This window comes from Armigeres subalbatus, chromosome 3 (genome assembly GCF_024139115.2).
Source record: "Armigeres subalbatus isolate Guangzhou_Male chromosome 3, GZ_Asu_2, whole genome shotgun sequence".
In the NCBI taxonomy this organism is placed as follows: domain Eukaryota; kingdom Metazoa; phylum Arthropoda; class Insecta; order Diptera; family Culicidae; genus Armigeres; species Armigeres subalbatus.
Genome location: NC_085141.1, coordinates 425,038,603 through 425,063,547, shown reverse-complemented (window position 1 = coordinate 425,063,547; position 24,945 = coordinate 425,038,603). Strand labels below are relative to the sequence as shown.

Below are 24,945 nucleotides of genomic sequence, written 5' to 3'. Positions count from 1 at the left end.
AAAAAATCCTGCATTCTTCCATAAGTTTAAGAAAACTAGAACCATACATTTGAATTACTAAACAAATCCTCTCTGAAATAATATTTATTATAAAATAGTCAGAAAAATCAATATGCAAGCTTTCTCCAGGAATTCCTTCGACAATTGCTCCTGGCATTCTATCCGAAATTCTATCAGGGATTCTTTAGGAATGCCTCCAGCAACTTCTTCGGCAATGTCTTCAGGAATTCCACCATAAATTTTGCCGGGAATTGATCCGAAAATTCCACCATTATTTACTCCAAGAAAATCTTCACGAACTTCTTTATAAGTTCTGCAGAATTCCCTGCAATAATTCAAATAATTTCGTGCTGTTTTCCATATTTTTTTTTTGAAAAACTGCCCCGTGGAATTCCTAAGAATATTCCGTGAAAATTCCGCAGAATTGACAGTAAACATTCCTTCGAATTTCTTTTGTAATTTCCATAAAATTTTCCGTGGATTGTTTCGAATAATTTCTTGTGAAAATTTCAATGAATTTCTCCAGGAATTCCACCGGAAATTTATTCAGAAATTATACCGAAAATGAAATTAACAATGAAATATCCGGAGGAATTCCTAGATTAATTCGCAATGAAACCCTGAAAGAGTTCCGGTGGAAACTGCAAGATTTCCACTGGGAGATCCTCCAGGAGTTTCTCCGAAAATTCTTCCAGTTTTTTCAGGTAATCATTTAGGCTTTCTTCAGAAATTAAGCTGGAAATTCCTTCCGAATTCCTTCCGAATTTCTTCCGATAGTTTCTCTGGGAGCTCATCCGGGAGGTCCTCTAGGAATTCTTCTAGGAGTTCCTCCTGAAATTCCTCCGGGAGTTCTTACGGGAGATCTTACGGGAGCTCCTCCGGCAGTTCCTTCGGGAATTCCTCCGGGAGATCCACCAGCAGTTTCTACGAGAATCCCTCCAGGAGTTTCACCGGCAGTTTCTCCGGGTGTTTCTCTGAAAAGGAACTCTCGGAGGAACTCCCAGAGCAATTTCCGGAGACACTTCCGGGGGATTTTCTATAGAGATTCCCGAAGAAATTATCAGAGGAATTCTTGGAGGAACTGCCGGTGGAACTTCTGGAGGAATTTATTGAAGAACTACAGGAAGAATTTCCAGAGGAAATCCTGGAGGAACTCTCGTAAGAATTCTAGGCTGAACTCCCAAAGGAACTTCCGTAAGAGTTCCAGGAGGAACTCCTGGAAGAATTCTTAAAAGAACCTCCCGGAGGAATCCCCGTAAGAACTCCCAAAGAAATTCTCCGAGGAACTTCTGGAGGAATTTGTACATAAATTCCTAAAAAAAGGCTAAATGAATTCCAGAAAGAAAGCCTGATTGAATTCTGAAGGAACTACTGGTGGAACTTCAGAGGAACATCCGGTGGAATACCCTTTAGGAAGAGAAAAAAATATTTCTAGAGGAACTTCCGAAATCCCATTTCCCGTGAAATTCCTGCCAAATATCCTCCAGGAATTCCCTGTGAAGTTCCTGGAGGTATTACCGAAGAATTTGTTGGAAAAACTTCTGGAAAAACTCCCGGAGGAACTCCTACAAGCACTTCCGGAGGAATTCCCACATGGTAGTCCTGAAATAATTCTTAGCTAAAGAAATTTCCGAAAAAATATCTGAACGAATTCCCAGAAAAATACCAGGAGGAATTAATCCAGAAATTCCCAGATGAAGTCCTGAAAGTGTTCCCAGATGAATTGCTGAAGAAAATCTTTGCGGATTGTTCCGAAGAAATTTCTGGAAAAACTCTTGGCAGATATCCGAGTAAATCCCGAGTGAAGTCTAGAAGGAATTCTAGTACACTTCCGCGGAAAATCTCCCGGAGTAATTCCTGAAGGAATTCCTGGAGAAGTACCTGAAGAAACTCCCGAAAAAATACCTGTAAGACTAAATTAATGATTTCGTGTGTGTTACTTCTACGTGAAGTTAAACGATTTACAATGATATGGAAATGCTAATATCATCTTCCAAACTTGGACGTACATGTTCATGATAGAATTAGAGGCGAAAGTATAGAATTGATAGTTCCGTTAGGATACGTGTGATATGTGCCATCACAAATATTGCCCTCCGCTCGCTTTCAAATCGACTTCTATAAAAACATTCTTCATGCCTGCCGTATCCTAACGGAACTATCAATTCTATACTTTCGCCTCTAGTTCTATCATGAACATGTACGTCCAATTTTGGAAAATGATATTAGCATTTCTATATCATTACCTGTAAGAATTTCTGGGGGAATTTCTGGCACTTTTCATTGTCAAAAATCCTTATTAATCACCCTAGCGGTAATAGTGCCTTTCTCGTTCATAACAAAAATTAATATTTTGGCCATAAATTTTAATCCCATAGTCTGATTTGACCAATTCTCAAAAGGAAACAATGGGACAGGAAAACTTCATTAAAACGTCATTTGAAATAAGTTAGGGGACAACTGAAACAATATTGAATGATTTGTCAATAAAATAAGGGTGCCCATAACCGAACCAATAAAGGTGCCCACAACCGAATTTCGCAGCTTATTTGGAAAATGAGGAAAAAATATTTCGCGCTAAAATTTTAATGGCAATCGTTATTGAGCCTCAAAATAGATTAAATTTATTGTATAAATATGCATTGGAACTCACTTTTTGAATTAAATCACTTCAATTTATGACACTTTCAAAAGGCCAAAAAAACTTTCGTGTTGTTTTTTTTTTTGTAAAAAAAAATCATTTGTCCCTAGTTCAAAGTAGAGATCTCCATCCGGTTTGATATTTAGCACAAAACATCATGTTACAATAGCAAACTAATAACGGTTGTCAGAATGACAGCATCTGTTATCTGTGAAAAAAAACGTAGGTGTGCCCATAACCGAACCCCGAGCAGCACACATGTTGTAAACAAGTTTATATTACTCATATTCGACCAAATTTAGTTATATATGAGTTACCTTAACCAAATCGGCATGAATTGTGTTGCTAGGGACGGTGCACATAACCGATCCTCCTCCCCTATGGATCATGAATGCCGGGTGGCAAGCGGGTGGCAACCGCAGGCGCCACCACGAGACATGGCAGAAGAGTGAGCGCCTAGGTGGACTGCATATGCCGAGAGAGGAGGGTCGTAGCGTAGAACTGTTGGTACCTATCGCTATCGACAACTCGAGGCATGGCAGAGGTGAGTAAAGTGAGCAACCAAGTCAGCCTCGCGTGGCATATTAGAGGTGAGCACCCAAGTCAGACTCACATGGTATGTTAAGGGCGAGCACCCTAGCCAAACTGTCAGAAATGAGAACCTAAGTAAGCCCCACATGGTGTGTCATAGCGTGTATCAGGAGGACTGGCAGGGTGTGCTACAGTGAGCACCCAAATAAGTCTTAGATTTGTATGCTAGAGCGTGAATCAGGTGGTAGGGTGAGCATCAAAGCTAGTCTCACATGGTGCGTAAAGGGTGAGGACCCAATTTAGACTCACATGGTATGTATGTGGTAAGCATCCAGGTTAGACTCATATGGTGCGTCAGAAAGAGTGTCAGGGTTTTTTTGCTGGGGCGTAGAACCACTGTGTCCATTGAGTTGAACTTTTGTGGTATACCCCTGATTACTCTTAACTATGTATTCGCATCTTGTAGGTTGATCACCATTTGTCAAGTAAACAACCTAAGACGCGTCTTTTCCCAGTCCGGTATAATTGAGTTAATAAAACCCACTACCTTTCCAGGATTTGCAGACCAAATATCTCCTGGTTGCATAAAGCCACTATTTAGAAATTTAGATCAACCCTTGTACAATGCATCACCACTGCAAAGCAGATGTTCCGAGGTTTCACGTTCCATGTTACAGAAACGACAGATATCATTCTGAATCTGGCCAATATTTTTCAAGTGATATCTGCTCGGGCAGTGTCCGGTTATTAGGCCAGTGAAAGTGCAAAGAGCTCTCTTGCTGAGCTCCAAGAGCTTTTCGGTTACTTTATCATTGGGAATTATAAATATCTTTGATTGAGCACACTTTTCGGCAACCAACCAGTTGGTCATCAACCTTTGTGCTTCCCAGGATTTCAATTCCATTTTTAAAGTACAGTATGATATACCGCAGAAAGGTTCTGGGCCAATAAACTGTGTGTTTGAACCTCGTTTTGCAAGCTCGTCTGCCTTTTCATTACCTTCAATGCCACAGTGTCCTGGAACCCAGTACAGATTTACGGAGCTCTCTTGGCACACTTTTCGCAATGAAAGAATGCAGTCCCAGACAAGTTTTGATGTACATTTAAAGCTACTCAATGCTTTGAGTGCCGCTTGACTATCTGTGAAGATACAAATATTTGCATATCTATATTTCTTCTCTACACAGATATTAGCACATTTCATATCCCAGGGCCGAAGATTCCTGCTCCCGTTTTTGTTCCTATTTTTGAGCCATCTGTGTAGAATTTTATGGAACCGTCCCGAACAGTGGGACCTCCGACTTCCCAGTCCAAACGTGATGGTTCACGTATGTTATAAGGAATGTCATAGTTCTCCACAGGGTTCATCTATTTTCCACTCATATTCATCACTGGCCCATATTGAAAATTTTGTGAGATACTCAAGTGGCCCACTAAATCGCCTGACTTGAATAACTTCAATCGTTTAAGTTTTTGCATATACTTTTCCGCTTCTAACTGCACGAATTCATACAATGGTAGCAGATTTAGAATTGCATCTAACGATTTTGAAGGAGTGCTACGCATCGCTCCCGTTATAGCAATGGACCTTTTCCATAGTTTTCAACAGAACTGATGAAAGACTAATGGGCCTGAATGATTTAGGATGCGTCTTATCTCGCTTTCCTACTTTTGGTATGAAGATAACTTTTACTTTCCTCCATGAAGATGGCATATAATTGAGTCTTAGACTTGCCTTGAAAATCTCAATTAACGGCGGAATCAGCACTGATTCTCCGTTTTGAAGCATTGCTGGAATTATTCCGTCCGGTACGGCAGATTTATAAGGCTCAAAAGATCTCACTGCATTCTCTACTCTGGCTTTCGTAAAGATATCGTCAGCCAAGGCTTGTGCAACATTTTTCGAATCACCAGGCATTCTTGTTGAACATCTTTGACTTTCAAACGAATCAATGTTGTTGAATCTACACACATAATCGATCCAGGAAAATGGGTTTCCATAAACAACTTTTATGTTTCAACAGAAGTTTGTGTTAAAAATAAATACTTTTTTCAGATTCTAGTTCATTAGTATGATCTTTTGCAGTGCCCTCTGAAGTCTCGCGACTTCTGGAGTATTGCTAATATTTTCACACGTTTGAACCCAAGATCTTCTTTTGGATTGTCTTACTTCGTTATTGTACTCAGTAAGTGCACTCCTATACGGAGTCCAATTCGAGGTTCTTTTTGCTTTATTGAAAAGTTTACGAGAAGTCTTCCGCAGTTTCTTCAATTTTGAGTTCCACCACGGAACGTCCCTGTTAGAGGACGACTGTTTTGTAGGGTGTGTCGTCAGGGTGTGTTAGAGAGAGCGCCCAAGTAAGACTCATACGGGATGAGCATGAATGAGCGAGTACATTAAGTACTGCATATCCTTCAGAAGTAATGCTGGGAGGCAGTTCCTGGGGGAACCAGGTTATTAGTAGAGAGGGTAACTCAAGTAACCTTCTGTTGCTTGGGTGGGTTTAGTGGGTCCAGCGGGCTGGCCTTCTGCCTTCCGCGTCAACCCCACACCCTGAGTGATAATTTCAGATGTCTATATGCAGATTTGCCTCTATAAAAAAAATATATATATTGTTTGTTTGATTCTAAAGCCACATCCCTCCTGATGATGATTATTCCATTTTCGAAATAATTTTTGAGGTTTTTCAGAATTTTCAGGTCATTGAAATTATTTTTCAACCAGATCTCGTCGATAATATGACAAAATAGACATTTTTATGCATATGTATAGAAAAATATATAGATCTAACTGTTATACATTCTTTTCTAGTTAGTTTACCAGAAAACGGGTTCCGAAAATAACCCATTTTGCGCATACAAATTTTTTTGGTCAAAAATTAAAGCTCCATATTTTCTTAATTTTAAGCACAAAAATCGGAATTAATACATCACGTGAAAGAGTAGGATGTAATCTATAAGAGGAAATATCAAACGCCATTCCTATTTGGTCGAGTCAAGTACGAGACACTGAAGAAGACCACACAGCTGTGGTCGAAATACGTATCTGCAAAGATATCGAAATAATTGGTGGAATTAAATGGAGGTTACTTAACTCGTCTTAGACGATACAAAAGTGCTATGCTCTGCTTCCTACATCTAGAATGAGTATGTATCTATCAGATCGTGTTGGGCTGTTTCTGAAAGCTATTACTGGCTGATTCCTGAAAGTTCCAACGGGTGGGATGTTACGCTTCAGCAAATCCCTTTAAAATTGTGTAGCTCATATTTAACTAACTGTATTGTAAATTCTCAAGTAATCACAAAGAACTTCAATAGAGTTTGGGAAAAATGCTAATTGATTACTGCGCCTTTATCAGTAATTCGGGATATACCTGCCAGTACCCTAGATTATCCTTTTTCATCCTATTTTATCGACCCGAACAAAACCCCAAAAACCCGGCTTCCGTGGCAAACATCTTGTGTCCAGCACCTCTCATTATATTATATCTTTATCCGTCCAGCACATGTTCCAGCAAAAATCATGTGTCCATTGCAGAGCATGTAGTAGAGCGATATTCCGGCCAAACTTACAGTCCTGTCTGTCACATTGTTTCCTCTGGCTGTGATTTTCTGTCGCATGGTGGCAGAAAACTTTTAATCAGTTTCCCAACTTGAGGCAAAAAGTTTCTGGCGGACAACGGGTGGTTTGCATAATTCAGAATAATAATAGTAGCCATCGCCGTGTTTCGGACTGCTTTTTAAAGATGCCAGTCGGATAATAAAATCAAACCTAATTATAACTCATCGTGATGAATATTTAGCTTGCAACGGGCGACTTTCACTTTATTTCGGAACTTTGCTGCTATTGTGTTATTTTGTTCTACCACTTGTAATTCAATTTTGAATGTTTATGCCACCAATTCCACATTTTTGATAGCACTTTTTTGTTTTTTTGGTCTTTATTTAGGTGTTTTTGAGTTCCTAAGTTAATCAAGTTCAGGTGCTAAGTATTTATATTGATGTTTATTTTTCGAATACAAAAAAACATAAAATAAAATTTTACAATTTTTAAAGCAGTCAACCGAGAATTTTGGGTATCGTTCAAATCCAAATATCGTACATTTGAAAACAACAATTGTGTAACAAGTATTTGAATTTTTCAATTGTAAATCTAAAAGGTATCTAAATAAACCATAATATGACAATGTTTTGTATCGTAAATCGTAATCACCATTGCTTTGCGTCTCGTCATACGTTTTCATTCGATTCATCCGTTTGTTACTAATGCGAACAGATATGCGACAAACAATCGAAAATAGGTATTTATTGTAAACAGTAAAACGATAGTCCATCGCTCGTAATCATGCAGTCTGAAAAATACACCTCGCATATACGTGATCCATTTATCATGTCAGAAACAGGGTTTGCAATTTCATCGAACCAGACATGTACTGCCCCCGTATTACATATTACATGGTCCATTTACGATAGTGGCGAGCCAAACAACTTCTTGTGGACGCTTAGCTACTACATGCAATCGGGTTGTTTACCACCCACCCATACCCCATATAGCGCTGAAAAATTCATTCACTAGGAAAGCTGTAAATTTGTTAGAAGAGCATAATCACTTCGACTTTTTCACGACATCACACACCGCACAGCAGCGGCCAGTGGCACTGTTGTCAGACACACATCGAACCCTTGTCAAATGGTGGGCGGCATTTTCACAAATCGGTGTGTCTAAATTTTTCAGAGAAAATAACATGAGAAGATCGCGCTGCGGAGGCGATATGATGTTGATCGGTACATGACACTAAATAACGCTGGCAAACGTGCTAAAGTGGGCTGGAGCGGATGAAATAATTAGCAAAATATTGTTATTTATGCAACGAGTTACAAAACATGATAAATTTTGCACGTGCTGTACATATTGTGGGGCACGGTTAAATATATAGAGGATTACATGTATGTACATGTTATTCTATACTATATATAGGGGAGGAGGTTCGGTTGTGGGCACCCTTTTGTGTTTGGTAACTTCGGCCCTGGTTAAACTTATGCAGACATTTGTATAACAATGGAAAGTTAAACGTATAACCTTACTACAATTATTGACAATTTAGAAAATTTGACATTTTTGGGCATTTCCATTTTGTGGTTCAGTTGTGGGCACCCTTGAAAACTCAGCTAAAAATAAAGAAGCATGAATAAAAACCACCCAGATTTCAAGACAAGGCAAAGTTTATTAATTTTTATAGCCAGTGATGATGCCTCCCTCGGTGCATTAAGGATTGTTCAGTTTATTGAGAGGACACTTTTACATGACGATATAAAACAGGAGATTGGTCAATTTTGATGGAGTTTGCTTTATCGTATATTATAATGCACTATCAATCGTCTGTAATTTTTGAAAAGATAAAAAACAGTTTAAATCCAATAAAATGGCGCCTTTTGTCAAAGCTTCTCGAATTTCGAGTAAACATAAGTTTCCCAGCAGATTTTTTATAAGAAAAATTGACAGTTTGTAAAAAAAAATTTAAATTGGCATGTCAACAAAATCATCAAGAAGATCTGAAAGAAACACACTGTCAAGGATTTGTCGATATCCAGAAACAGTGGAGCCTGTGGCAGTCCGAAATCGGAATATAAACAGTTGGAGCTGTTGGAAATCCAATAAATTGAGATAGTTATGAATATCGCAAATTTGTGAGGTAGAATTGTTTCGTTGATAATTGGATTTAATTTTTAGAATGCCAGATAACCGATTTCTAAAAAGAATGATGGTTGAAAAACCATCGACAATACAACGTGTCCTCTTTATAAACTGAACAGTCCTTAAGGAGGATGTTGAAAAAATCACATAAGAAAGGTCTGAAATAGCACTTTAGGTAAATGGGTTTCAATTTTTCATTGATTAACGTTTTATTGGTATGCATTACAGTAAAAAAAATCCTGATTAATCACCCTAGCGGTAATAGTGCCTTTCTCGTTCATTACCAAAAATCATATTTTGGTCATAAATTTTAATCCCATAGTCCATAGTCTGACCAATTTTCAATAGGAAACAATGGGACAGGATTCCCCGTCAAATGCAACTTGTTGCCGAAATTATTTACGAAATGATTCTGAAATTACCTTTTCAGAACATTCAGTTGAATTTCTAACGTATTTTTCAAGGAAACTCTTTTGTTTCTTTAAAGGGAAAATTCGTTAGAACTTTCCAGGCAAATTATTTCGAATTTTCTCTGAAAGTTCCTAAAAGTTTCCACGGGAAATTCTTTTGACTTTCAATGGCATTTTTTTTAATTTCCACGGGAAATTCTGCTGAATTTCTTGGGAAAGGTCTTCTGAACTTTCATGGGAATTTCTTACACGGTAAATTCATTCCAATTCCCCCCAGATTTTTGTTTTTCAATCCACGGGAAATTCAACAAATTTTCAATCAACGGAGGAATTCTTCTGTATATCCAGGAGCAATTATTTCAAATTGTTATTGAAAATTCTTCCAAACTGCAATTGGAAATTCTTCCAATTTTCAATGTGAATTTTTTCCACATTTCTATGGGAAACTTTTCTAAATTTCCACGAGACGTTTTGAGTTTTTGCGGGAAGCTGTTTTGAAATTTTTATGCCAGTTCTTTCGTATTTCCAGGGAAAGTTTTCCCAATTTTGAAATAATTTACCTCTAAAAATTCGTAAGAATTTCTACTGTGTATTGGGAATAATTTTCCGTGGAAATTCGTAGGAACTACAAGGGATTGTTCCAAAAAATGGAAGATCATCCTTTGCAAAATCAAAGTAATTTCCCGTAGATAATCACAATAATTCGCTGTAATTCTCCGATTTTATAACTTCACGTGGATTCTCTAATTGGTCCAGACTTTGTGAAACAGTCGTTCCTTGAACAGTCGTAATAAAAGCCGTTTTTCACCTTGACACCAGTCAAAGCAGCCAAGTCTTCCACGTGCTTTCAGCTCTTTCCTTTTGAATTCTTTTTTTGTCTTTATTTATTAAAGTAATTTCAGCCCAAGGCTGGCTCATATCTCTTTGCAATTCTTCTTGTCCGATTGTTCGACACCATTTTGACAGTCAAGGTGTCAAAAAACGAAGAAATCTACCACACGATTTTGGAAAACCTTGGTACAAAAGAGACCGTTTGAAATAAAGTGAACCGACTTTAGAATTTATTGGTCGAGTATATTCACAAAATTCAAGTGATACACTTTTTTTGCAGAAAAAAAATTCGTCGGAGGGCGCGATACAAAGGTTGATAAAGCAAGGATCAACGATTATAACATTGCAATAATGGTGCCCGCCCCACAATCCGTCGAGCAGCAAACACAGATTGTGTCAGTACCCGGTGGTTACGGCGAAAAGATATTATGCAGACAGAAATTTTTCCCCAGATCTACCGACAAAAAAACTCTGGAGTAATATCAGAAGAGAAGGGGTTCCACAATAGTTCTAAGCAGAGTGCAGCGGATGCACATATTTAAGCGGACCGTTTGAATGACTTTTTTTTTCTGAGGGTCATGTACAACTGACTACAGAGCCGTCTGTTTCGTCGGTCGCTGGAGGCTATAGCAATGACGGTATGGCCCCAAGACCAGACCGCATCACAGTACCGCCAGGTGGCCAGGCTCGGAAATGAGTTATCGTCTGAAAGGATATTCTGGCACTCCGAAGGGGTCATTCCTTAGCAGAGTTTGCAGAAATCGCTCTCAATAAATAACGAACAACGATAAAAGAAAGGTGAAAACTGTTACGAATCATAACAAGCCATGATAACAAATTTATCAAACAAGTGCGAAAAACAGAATCTGATAGACAGTCCCCACAGAGAAGTGGTGATTTTCGCTTTGTTCTCGCTCATTTTGTGATTTGGACTGCACAGCTGTGTAGAACAAGTTGAAATGCATCATCAGAACCAGTCATGGGGGTAGCCAGGATTTCGAGAAGGGGGGGGGGCAACTTTTTCTAGTAGTTTTATAAAAACACATGAATATTAACTCATGAAACCAAATCCAAACCAAATCGAAACAATAATGATTAAAACAATAATGGATTTAAAAATGCGTGATTTATTGCTCATCAGATATTTTTAAATAAAGTGAGAAAAATATTAACGTACTTAGTATTTAAAAAGAATATAAAATCGGCTATAGCAATTATTATAAAAATTCTGCATTCTCCCATAAGTTTAAGAAAACTAGAACCATACATCTGAATTTCTAAACAAATCCTCTCTGAAATACTATTTATTATAAAATAGGCAGAAAATCAATATGCAAGCTTTCTCCAGGAATTCCTTCGACAATTGCTCCTGGCATTCTATTCGAAATTATATCAGGGATTCTTTAGGAATGCCTCCAGCAACTTCTTCGGCAGTGTCTTCAGGAAATCCACCATAAATTTAGCTGAGAATTGATCCGAAAATTCCACCATTATTTACTCCAAGAAAATCTTCACGAACTTCTCTATAAGTTCTGCAGAATTCCCTGCAATAATTCAAATAATTTCGTGCTGTTTCCCATAATTTTTAAGAATAAGAATATTCCGTGGAAATTCCGCAGAATTTCTGAGAATTTCACGAAAAATCTTCGAATTTCTTGTGTAAATTCCATGAAATTTTCCGTGAATTGTTTCGAATAATTTCTTGCGAAAATTTCAAAGAATTTCTCCAGGAATTCCACCGGAGATTTATATAGAAATTATACCGAAAATGAAATCAACAATGGAATTTTCGGAGGAATTCCTAGATTAATTCGCAATGAAATCCTGAAAGAATTCCGGTGGAAACTTCAAGATTTCCACTGGGAGATCCTCCAGGAATTTCTCCGAAAATTCCTCCTCGAATTCTTCCAGGAGTTCGACCGGCATTTCCACCAAGAATTTCTCTAGGATTTCCTTCGAGAATTATTTCTGGTAGTTCTATCGGCAGTTCCTCTGAAAATTCTTCCGGGACTTCGGCAGAATTGGAATTTATTTAGGCTTCTTCAGGAATTTATATGGATTTTCCACCAGAAGCTCCTCCGAGAATTTCTCTGCGAGCTCCTCAGGGAATTCTCCGGGAGGTCCTCTGATGATGATGATGGTCCAGCTACAAACCCCAACAAAGGTTTCAGCTAGACGAGATTTGTCTATAAGATGAATTCTCTTGTTTCCGAGAATGCTTCTGGTAGTTTCCCCGGGGTTCCTTTGAAAATTCTCCCGGGAGTTTCTTCAGAAATTCTTCCAGAAAATCCCTTCGAGAGTTCCTCCGGGAATTCCACCAGCAATTCATCCGGGAGTTTCTCCGGAAATTTCTCCGGGAGTTCCACCAGAAGCTATTCCAGGAAATTATTCTGGCTTTTTTTTAGGAAATCATTTAGGCTTTCTTCAGAAATTAAGCTGGAAATTCCTCCAGAAGTTCTTCCGATAGTTTCTCGGGGAGCTCATCCGGAGGTCCTCTAGGAATTCTTCTAGGAGTTCCTCCTGAAATTCCCCAGGAGTTCTCACGGAGCTCCTCCAGCAGTTCCTTCAGGAATTCCTCAGGAGATCCACCAGCAGTTTCTACGAGAATCCCTCCGGGAGTTTCACCGGCAGTTTCTCCGGGTGTTTCTCCGAAAAGAGTAATTTCCGGAGGAACTCCCGGGGGATTTTCTATAAGAATTCCCGAAAAAAAAATCAGAGGAATTCTCGGAGGAACTGCCGGTGGAACTTCTGGAGGAATTTATTGAAGAACTACAGGAAGAATTCTTAAAAGAACCTCCCGGAGGAATTCCCGAAAGCACTCCCTGAGAAATTCTCCGAGGAACTTCTGGAGGAATTTGTAGATAAATGCCTAAAGAAATGCTAAATGAATTCCTGGAAGAAAGCCTGATTGAATTTCCGAAGGAACTACTGGTGGAACTTCAGAGGAACATCCGGTGGAATACCCTAGAGGAAGAAAAACAATATTTCTGAAGGAACTTCCGAAATCCCATTTCCCATGAAATTCCTGCCAAATATCGTCCAGGAATTCCCTGTGAAGTTCCTGGAGGTATTACCGGAGAATTTCTTGGAAAAAACTCCTGGAAGAACTCCCGGAGGAACTCCCACAAGCACTTCCGGAGGAGCACAATTTCCGAAAAAATATCTGGAATTCCCAGAAAAATACCAGGAGGAATTAATGCAGAAATTCCCAGATGAAATGCTGAACGTATTGCCAGATGAATTGCTGAAGAAAATCCTTGCGGATTGTTCCGAAGAAATTTCTGGAAGAACTCTTGGCAGATATCCGAGTAAATTCCGAGTGGAGTCCGGAAGGAATTCTAGTACACTTCCGCGGAAAATCTCCCGGAGAAATTCCTGAAGGAATTCCTGGAGAAGTACCTGAAGAAACTCCCGAAAAAATACCTGTAAGAATTTCTGGGGAAATCTTCTTCTTCTTATTGGCATTACATCCCTACACTGGGACAGAGCCGCCTCGCAGCTTAGTGTTCATTAAGCACTTCCACAGTTATTAACTGCGAGGTTTCTAAGCCAGGTTACCATTTTTGCATACGTATATCATGAGGCTAGCACGATGATACTTTTATGCCCAAGGAAGTCGAGATAATTTCCAATCCGAAAATTGCCTAGACCGGCACCAGGAATCGAACCCAGCCACCCTCAGCATGGTCTTGCTTTATAGCCGCGCGTCTTACCGCACGGCTAAGGAGGGCCCTCACTACTTGGGGAAATACTTGGACGAATTCCAAGAGAAATTCATGAAGATATTTCTAGAGGATTTCTTGAAGGATATTCTGAAGTAATTGCGAAAAGAATTCCAGATTGGAATGCTAGATGATTTCGCTATTGAATGTTTGGAGGTATTCCCGGAAAATTTCCTGGAAGTAATCCCGGAGGAATTAAAGGAAGAGTTCCGAGAGGAATGCCCGGACAAGTTCCTAGAAGAATTTCCGAAGGAATTTCTTATAGATTTACAAGTTAAATAATGGAGTTAAATCGGAGGATTTCCGTCATAAATTTTTGAAGAAACTTCTGGTAGAATTTTGGGAAGAAATTCCGTATGTATTCTTGACGGAACTCTCGAATGCATTCCTGAAGGAAATGCCGGATTCTTCCTGAAGAGAGAATAGCCGAAGAAATATCTAGAAGTAAATCTTGAAGAGTAGAAAAGAAATCTTCAAGGAATTTAAAGATAAGGAGGAATTACAATTACATGAGAAGGATTTTCGAACGATTTTCAGAGGAATTTGTGGATAACTTTCCCGAGGAATTCAGAAGTTCCCAGGAGAGCTTCTAGAAGGATTTCAAGGAGAATTTTCGAGTTGTTTTGAACTTTCATATATTATGGATCCTGGATGCCTAATAAGTTTTGGGATTCTTTTGAATTTCAACCACCTATTTCTGTATATGATTATATCGCAAAGTTCACATGTTTGAGGGAATTCATTTCAGTACCCGTTTAATCTTTCCACAATTTAGGGGGGGGCGACGGCCCCCCATGTCCCCCTCTGGCTACGCCCTTGGAACCAGTGTTCCCCGCGTTTGGAGCTTTTTAAAAAAAATGTATCAAGAGGTATAGCCTCCCGATATAGTTCTTTATCATAACAGCTTGCAAAAAAAACCTCTCACGGTATGCTACATATCTATTAGAACCCTATGAAGTTTGGAGAACAACACCCAATCTGGTGGTGCAGTTTATTAGAAATGTACTACCAAATTGGGAAAAGGCTACCAGTCACATATGACGGTCATTCTGAATAGTGGCTTGGCATCGTGATATAGCCATATTAAAAAGGGGAATACATCACAATAGATCAAAAAACTGATCGCAGTGATAATGATACCCAACACGGAAAAAAAAGATGCTACATATCGAATATGTTTACAGAGATGATAAGTGAGAGACTCTCTCATTCTCTTTTGGATTCAATCCCTGTGCGCTGCTTCTAAATATGAATATCAATAGTCTTGCGACAACGCTCAAGTTCGAGTACCACATGTATGTTGATGATTTGCAGATCTATAAATCAGGTCCTATTAATATTGTGGATAGACTAGTAGGGGAACTGTTCCGTTTTCCATCTCACTGAACATATATTCATCTCATTGCAAAACAGAAAAATTCTGCACAAATCTTGTCGCTTCTTTTTGCTAACATGCGTGCCCACGTGCTGAAAAAAATCTACAAATTAAATAACAAATCAAATACCTTTTCATTGCTTTGTTTTTGATGGGATGGAAATAGGAGCTATGAGATGAAGTGTCGAACTGTTCCTCTACATGCTATCAATAAGGATCTAACAACAATTTCCAACTGGGCAAAGGAAAATGAGCTTTATTCAAGCCCAAAAAAGATCCAAAAAGACCCAAACGATAAAATTCAGAAAAAAAAGCTTGGTAGATGCAAGAAAGAACACCAAATTTTGCGGAAAAACGACTGCGTAAGTATCAAAGTTGCCAATCTGGATTTGCTTTTGAATTGTACAATCTCAAACGGAAACAACACGTCATCCATGAATATGTACAAACATTATGAACTTTTTGCGGTTTTGGATCAGTTCCGGAAAGCGATCCTGGTACATGAGCTACCTGATAACTAGTGACAGCAGATGTGCTGCTTCCTGTATAAAGTTTGGAACAGGAGAGTTCCGAGGTACACCCTCGAGAAGCTGCATCACCTGTTGCAGCATGTAAGTATGTTCATTTGATATGCATGCTGGTTTGATAAGGAGGACCGTGAGTAGTAGATTTTAAATGCGCATTAATAAATCCCATCCCATAAATCGCATCACTTACCAATGTGAATCCAGATAAACGTTAAATATAAGCTACCACAATATCCTACCCCATGACAATCGTGGAGTTGTAGAGGTATTCTCGGGCCGAGCAACACACGTGTTCGCCCATGAAATTTCACTGAAATCTCAAAGGTTCGGTAATTTTTTTTAACAGATATTTTGCGGTTAAGACAGTGATTCAAAGGAAATTCACATAAAATCGGTGAAATAATTACCGAACAGCTCTGCTCAGTGGCGTAGCCACGGGGGTGGTTTTGAGTTTTTGTCACAGAGACAATTTTTTTTAGAAGAATTTTTTTCTGTACCCTTTCAAATAAAAAAAAAATGTTCAGAACCGACCACTTTGTAGGCACTTTCCAAATCATCACCAACATCTATATTCAACTGGGGCCCTCCTTAGCCGTGCGGTAAGACGCGCGGCTACAAAGCAAGACCATGCTGAAGGTGGGTGGGTTCGATTCCCGGTGCCGGTCTAGGCAATTTTCGAATTGGAAATTGTCTCGACTTCTTTGGGCATAAAAGTATCATCGTGTAAGCCTCATGATATACGAATGCAAAAATGGTAACTTGGCTTAGAAACCTCGCTGTTAATAACTGTGGGAGTGCTTAATGAACACTAAGCTGCGAGGCAGCTCTGTCCCAGTGTGGTGATGTAATGCCAATAAGAAGAAGAAGAAGATCTATATTCTACAACTTTGTTAGCAGGACATTATACCATGTTCATCTGCACGAAAAACAGGGCTCAATTTTGGGAAATATATGATTATTGAGTTTATAATAAAAATGATCACAGTTGATTTGACAAATCTTATGGCCATTTCTGCTGGCGACGATTTCACATCGACATGATCGATAAGGTGGGAAATTGATACTATATAACGAAACTACTGTTTTATTTCAAATTTTTAAGTTGTTAGCTTCTGCTTTCTTCAATTCAAATTATTTTCAAATACTGTCTTAACATTGCTTGGCGGGTTTTGGATAGCGCATCTTTTGGTTACAAAGAATGGTTGGTATCTTAATTTTTAAGCATGTTAAAAGCGTTTTTTCATGCTTGAATGTTATTTTCATGAGAATTCTACTGCAGTTATTAGCAAATATTAGCAAAAAATTCAATTGTGTTCTTTAACTAAACATTCAGGTCCATCAAATCCACGATATCTTATTTGTCCATCTTTGTTGAATCGTTCTTTTGAACTAATGGACCGATTTTCAATGTATTCTTACGAAATGAATGCAAGACCGACGATTATGGAGCTCTACACTACGCCAGGCATAGCCCAAGTAATAATTTAAGTTTTATATGTTTTAATGTTATCAGGTAGGTGTATCGACACTGTAGTCAACCAGGTATCCAGGTAGGTATGTATATGAAATAGAATTAATCTTTCAATCAGAAATTTTTCAATTTAGTATTCTATTAGCATTTCCTCAGTTATTAATTGAAAGCTTTTCTATGCCAGCCATTGCATGTACAAGTGTGGTAAGTACAATAGATACACTATGCCCAGGGAGTCGAGAATGCTTCCAACCCGAAAACATCATAGATTTGACCGAGAATCGAGCTCGTCATCTCCGGCTTGGCAATCCTACGCCTTTGCTCGCAAGTCTAACTGGAGACCTACATATTATATTGTGGTTTATAATAGAAAATAAAATGCAACGAGCTAAACATGCATACTAGAGTGATTCATATTTTAACTTTTTCGCTCCTCTGTGCTTAAACGATTGTTTTTGCTATTTTAATAGTCCTCCAAAATTTATAGCAGATTTGGATGTAATTTGATTGTGCATGTGCCTTTTTGAAGGATGTATGAAATCTACTATGGAATTGCCACTTATGTAAAGGAGCGTTCCTTGAAACAGTTCATAATCAATTTGAATATAGTCAACACGGCAGGTCAAATGATGGATAAAAGCGTACCATTGGTACTTCGCGTACCTGAAGGAATAAAATAGATCCCATCTCGCGGTCCTTAGCCTCTTACCCAGCAACTCCTATTCCTACCTCCTCGTGGCACTGGCCGGGATACGAGCAACCTTAGGGAAGATCGGATAACCAACCCCGGTGGGATCTATGGTCGTATGCTGACAGGGAAGGGGTGGTCCTCTCCGAAAATGCAAATATTACTGAGCGTCTGTTCTCCATATTGGGAGCTGCACACAACAGCGTCTGATATCCATGGGCGGCTGATCATCGTCCGAGTGCCAGCGAGGGACTCTAAGTGAAACTGTGAACCATGATCCACCGGAAATTTAGGAGGTTTGGTGTCAGGCCCTGCAAGCCAGCCTTTAAAAAAAAACTACGCAACGAATAATCAACAAGACAGTACGGACCGGAACTATCGGAACTTGCATACGCGCAGCATTTCGAGGCAGCGTTGTCGGAAGAGGGTGAGCTTGATGGGGCCCCTCTTAAGGACTGCTGGAATACAGTTAAAGCAGCCATTGACGACGCAGCGGAGAACAACGTCGGCTATGTGGGACGAAGCTGCAGCAAGGTAACCGGTAGAACGTGGAACGGTAAAGACGGAAGCGGAGACAGCAGACCAGCCTTTTTCAGGAGAAGGAACGCCGCCTGGAATTAGCGGAGTGCGAGGAGATGGAACAACTGTACCGTTCTCAAGAAACACGCAAGTTCTATCAGAAGCTCAACGCATCCCGCAAAGGCTTCGTGCCGCGAGCCGAAATGTGCCGGGATAAGGATGGGAGCATCTCAACGGACGAACGTGTGGTGATCGAAAGGTGGAAGCAGCACTACAAAGAACATTTGAATGGTGCTGAGAGTACAGGCAGTGAAAGTCAAGGCAACGGAGGAGATGACTACGTCAGTTCAGCGGACGATGGAAGCCAACCAGCCCCCACCTTGAGCGAAGTTAAGGATGCCATCCAACAGCTAAAGACCAATAAAGTAGCTGGTAAGGATGGTATCGGAGATGAGCTCATCAAGATGGGCCCGGAAAAGCTGGCCACTTGCCTGCACAAATTGATAATCAGAATCTGGGAAACTGAAAAGCTACCGGAGGAGTAGAAGGAAGAGGTTATATGCCCCATCTACAAGAAAGGCGACAAGCTGGAGTGTGAGAACTTTCGAGCGATCACCATCCTTAATGCCGCCTACAAATGATATCCCAGATCATCTTCCGTCGTCTGTCACCAATAGTGAATGAGTTTGTGGGAAGATGTTGTTGTTCAAGAAGATGTCACGCGGAGAGCCGGGTGTAACAGCCGGGGTACGATTTTCAACCGAGTCAATTTATTTGTTTCGCGGATGACATGGACATTGTCGGCCGAACATTTGCAAAGGTGGCAGAACTGTACACCCGCCTGAAACGTGAAGCAACAAAAGTTGGACTGGTGGTGAATGCGTCAACGACAAAGTACATGCTTGTGGGCGGAACCGAGCGCAACAGGCACGCCTGGGAAGCAGTGCTACGATAGACGGGGATACCTTCGAGGTGGTCGAGGAATTCGGGCCTACTACGGGCTCCAGAAGAAACTGCGGTCATAAAAGATTCGCCACCGCACCAAATGTGTCATGTACAAGACGCTAATAAGACCGGTTGTCCTCTACGGACATGAATCATGGACAATGCTCGAGGAGGACTTGCAAGCACTCGGAGTATTCGAGAGACGGGTGCTTAGGACCATCTTTGGCGGTGTGCAAGAAGACGGTGTGTGGTGGCGTAGAATGAACCATGAGCTCGCCCAACTCTACGGCGAACCCAGTATCCAGAAGGTAGCTAAAGCCGGAAGGGTGCGATGGGCAGGACATGTTGCAAGAATGTCAGACAGCAACCCTGCAAAGATGGTGTTTGCTTCCGATCCGGCAGGTACGGGACGGCGTGGAGCGCAGCGAGCCAGATGGGCAGACCAGGTGCAAAACGACTTGACGAGCGTGTGGCGTATTCGTGGATGGAGAGATGCGGCCTCGAACCGTGTCACGATGGAGTAGCTAGAACAAATGGCTGGCCAAAACCCCATTTTCAATTTTTGAACTTTAGCATGGTATTAGATTTTTAGAATATTCTTCAATATGTTCTTCATTATGTGTCATTGAAATTTTTCCGTTTATTGCTTTTTAGTATAAATGACATCCTATTAAAAATCATGTTAATTTTATGTTTATAGCGTGCCGCAAGACATAGATCAGTTATGACTGCTGCCAGATCTAAACAACACAAATAATGTTGGGTTTTTAGTACACAAAACATTATTTATGCATCAACCTTGTTCCTCTATAAGTTGAAATTGGTGAAACTTAACATTAATTTAATTTTTCATGAACATAAACAACATGGAGTTTTTGACATTTTTTGACAAACTTCGTTATTAAAAAAGTACAATTACTCCATCGTATTCCGCTACGAGATTGAATACACATAAAAATATAGGTTTTCATCTTTCTATTGCAAGCTAAAGATCATCCGCACTCGTCCGCAAACGAATTTGCGAGTAACTTCAAAATAGGTTGTTTTCATACTTTCCGTCATTGTTTTTAACTGTGTATAGGCTGAAAATTACAGCAGATATCTTTTTTAGTTTCTCTAAGCATTTGTAACATATACGGAATTAATTGCAGTGATAACAGTGTCTATTTTTTGTTTCTCTTTAGTTCAATTCGAAGGCTCAAGTGCTGTTGGGCATTACAGAGCCGATTTTTGAAAATAAAACCTTTTTTTAGTTTTGTAGCCTAACGCTTATACAATAATGTTATTTTACGGTGCCAGCTGCTTTAACATACTTTAATCTTTCCCTAGCATTGCTCAAGCTCTATTCTCTCTCGCCTCCTTCCCAATATCCAGTCCCATAGAAAATCATAATATCAATTAAATTGATTCGCTTGTGGTGATTGCGTTAAAAACAATTATATATTTTAATAATCTCGACATAACTTGAATACATTCTTCTTCATCCTTTTCTTCTTATATGGCTCTACATTCCAACTGGAACATGCTCTGCGTTTTAACTTAGCATTTCCACCGTTATTAATTTTTATGCTTTCTATGCCCGCCAATGCATAGTAAGTATCTTGTGTGGCAAGTACAATGGATACACTATACCCAGCGAGTCAAGAATGTTTCCCACCCGCGAACATCCTGGACCGGATCCAGAATCGAGCTCGCCTTCTCCGGATTAGCAATCCTACGCCTTTGTACGCAAGACCAACTGCAGACCCACAACTTGAATACATTATAGTTGATATTATATAGGAAGGTAGGGGCATAGATATAATAGGGGAAGAGGATTAAATGGGCACGTGCCACATTCAGCTAAATAGTAACAAGTCCAATAAGCATTCTATTTTGTCTTAAGTAGAGTAACCACATTAAGCAATCTTGTAATCGAAACATCGGGACCAAAACAGGAAATTTCCCGAATTGTGAACGGCTCGAACCCATAGAAAAAAAAACAATTTCTCACCATAATCGATCCCATGCTTTTGTAGACAAGATGATTTGCAGAGGCACCCACATAAGTGCAAAAACAATAGCAGACTATTGATTCACTCATTTCGTGAGTATTCGGTGAAGCCTTACCTGCTTAAAATATCATCGACATGTTAAATCGAAATGTAAACTAAATAAATGAAATGAATATGAATTAGGAAGATAAAATCTAAAGATTTGTTTTGAATCGCTTAATGTTTACTGTTCTGTAATAGGCCCTTTTCAAAAGTTACGCGAGATTTGTTTAATTTTCACATTCCCCAAGTTTATGAAAAACAAAACCGAGTGAACAAATGAACTGCCATGGAGCTGTCTCTTCTGTATCAGTTTATAATAATCTTTTATAATTTTTGAAAATATCAGGAAAGGTAATATATCACTGGTAGGTGAATTTGCGCTAGCAGAAATGTTCCAAAATTGATTGGTACTATGTTTTTGCATCATAGAATCAAAACCTATCATAAAACGTCGAAAAATAATTTTGGCCAGGATTTTGGTCTAGTTACCCCTTAGTGCGTGTATTGTGGCGTCAAATTGTTGATTCAGTGTTATCTGTTTAGATGTAAACTAAATAAATAAATAATAAATAATAGTCAATACATCGCAATCACATAACAAATCCTAAGCTGACTGTTAGTTAATGTTGCGAAGTGATCTGATTCTTGTGAGCAAAACTATAAAGAAAGCAGAAATGCTCATCATTGATATTGATGTTATTCTTTTACGTGTTAAATTGAATTTCCCGTGATTCAGTATTTCCTTAATAACGTTCGTTGCCAGCATCAAATCGTTTTGCAACAGAGACGACCTTTTCCTTTGTTCAATTTCCTATGTTGCTAACGTATACATTTTTAGAGCTTAATGAGCAATTACGCTGAACGGTTTTCCACAAAAGTTACGCTTTTCATAGTAATTTTCATATAACCTTCAAACCTGTGCTCATTTAAATTACTTCCAAATTAGCTTAAAATATAGGACGATTATTAAAATAGCAAATGCCATCGTTTAAACAAAGAAGGGCAAAAAAGTCAAAATTTGAATCACTGTAAGGCCCATGATTCACAAATTTAGTTTTGATATTATTCACGTTTGTCCAGAAATTTGTCTCAAGATTGCACATCAGTTTCAATTAGAATGTGGTTTACCATTGAATTTATTAAAATTGCATTGTATTTGATTCTCCAAAGATTTATCAGTTTCAATGTACAATCGAAAATTGTAGTGTGCTGACAAAAACACATTTTCTGTAAAAGTTCGGAATAATATTCTGATGTGTCACTCACATGACATTACTGCTTTATGGCTGCTTCCAATTAGACATATTTGCCATACTATTTTGGTAAAATATATTTATTTATACATTTGTAAAATTTCATGTCATAGGGTAGAGATCCATTTGGGTAGCACCCCCTATTCCCGTCAGCAACTTTCATTACTCGAGCGCATTACAGCCCAATTATTTATTTTTTAGTACATGGTTAGTTTTTGTCGATATCTAGTGATGTACAAAAAATCAAGCCATTTGGTTGGAACGCAGTCAAGTTATTAACGTTGCGGACGGGAATAGGGGGTGCTGCCCAAATGGTCCCGCTCCCTATTGTGTACAAAAACAAAAACAAAAAATGTTAAGAAAACTATGTTGAGCTTTTTAGTGGAATGTCTTCACTTGTCATAAGACGAGTTTGTACAATCCCATTGAATTCCATTCAAGTACGAGACACTGAAGACGACCTTACTGTTGAGGTCGAAATACGTATTTGTCAAGGAACAACTAAGTGGTGGAATTAAATAGGATTGTACAAACTCGTCTTATGACAAGGGTATGGTTGGAACGTTGTCATGTTGAAAATGCGTAAAGATTTTTTCATAAATAAAGATCTAAGGCAATGCACAACTCGATCCTTCATAAACTGAAAACTTATGGTACCCATGTGATGCACATCACTCCCACGTCTCTAGAGGTAATTCATTTTGCTCTTCCGCCTTTTATGTCTACCTGTTCGAGAAAATGCATGCCCACAATATGATAGTTTATTGCGTCTACTCACTTGATGAACATATCAATCCCAGTCGTCTCCATCGCTCGGCTGATGCCTTTCCACGAGGCCACCATGGTGTATTTCTGTTTGGCAGTGAGCGGCAACCTGCTGTCCGTTGGCGGTGGCCCACAGGCGTCCAGACTCGGCACATTGTTACCTTTCGAGCCTCCATTACTGCTGGCTAATTTCGTTAGTTCACAACCCATGACGCTGCCGCTCGGTGTTTGTTTTCCTATGTTTGTAGTTGTGTACGTGTGTATGCGCGGCCCCACCAGTAATCGATTAGTTTCGCGTTTTTCTTTTGCAACGGGACGAGACCGACGGCGGAAGCACTCGCAGGAAGAAGACGAACCGAACGCGACCACTTGATCACTTCCTTCTCCTCTGCGCGGCAACTAAAGGCCTTCAGCAAATTGCATCACTCCATCTCATCCTGTGCTGGACGGAGTCACATGCACACAACCAGGGACACACGTCCTGTATCGGAAGAGTATCACGTATCAAAGCATGAGTGCAATTTATATTCCCGGTCCAAGGTCCTGAACAGAAGAACTGTGACAATGCAAGTGCTCACTAATTAATGCTCTCACTCACTACATCAGGTTCACTTCTAGTAATTGGAAAATAACACTTCACACTTTGTTTTTACTCTTCTACTACTAGGGCGACGTACTCCGGAAGCTCATAACAGCCGAAACCTCGCATCATTCACTCTTTTTTTATGATTCCGCAGCAATGCTCGGGGAAGACGTTCCACATCCAGAACTGATTGTTTAACTCCGAATGATGGTTTCAAAACTCTGAAATATGCTCACGGTGAGGTTGGTCTCTCTCACGTGCCCTGGAAATATGTTGTTGGTTTTTGCAGTTGATTACACCTGAGCCGTAGTTCACCCAAATATTTATGTGAAAGCAAACAAGCACGGTGTGTTGCGAGCTTCGTCCGGGATCGGTTGAACCTAAATAACAAAAAAAAAACACCATCTGCTAAACACAAACCACGTACGGTGGCTAAAACCCTTAAATAATTGATTAGCTACCAGTCGTCGTGGATCGGCACCGCTAAGACCGGGAGGATTCTATGAATGAAAGGTCCTCCTTTCCTGTGTACGGCGCGACGTACTCTCTCACCGCATGTGAAGGCTGGTGCGGTACCGACAGGTTCGGATCGGTGGGTGCCCAATAGGATGAAAAACGATCCTTCATTGTCTTCAACGATAACGATTCGGTTCATTTTCGATTTTGTGTAGGTAGGTCAAACGACTGTGCACAGTTGGGTGGGCCGTTGAAAGCTTGTCAGAAATTTGTGGGTTGCAAAATTTTAATGTTTATTGATAAGGGATTTATTTTGAGCATTTAGTGGAATGTCTTCACTTGTTATAAGACGAGTTAGTACTATCCCATTTAATTCCACCACTTGGTTGTGAATACAGATGCGTATGTTGACCTCAACAGTACGGCCATCTTCAGTTTTTCGTACAATTGTCAAGTCGAGTCAAGTACGAGACACTGAAGACGGCCTTACTGTTGAA

The 24,945-nt window shown here is 39.6% G+C and overlaps 1 protein-coding gene across 1 annotated transcript in view; it reads right to left on the bottom strand.

Annotated features, from left to right (window-relative positions):
* Positions 1–24,945, bottom strand: part of LOC134224389 (neuroglobin-like) — a 141,373-nt gene that overhangs the window by 96,725 nt on the left and 19,703 nt on the right. The window contains exon 2 of the mRNA XM_062703709.1: positions 23,423–24,372. Coding sequence (XP_062559693.1) covers positions 23,423–23,619 — 197 coding nt within the window. The 5' untranslated portion in view covers positions 23,620–24,372. The remainder of the gene's footprint in view (positions 1–23,422; positions 24,373–24,945) is intronic.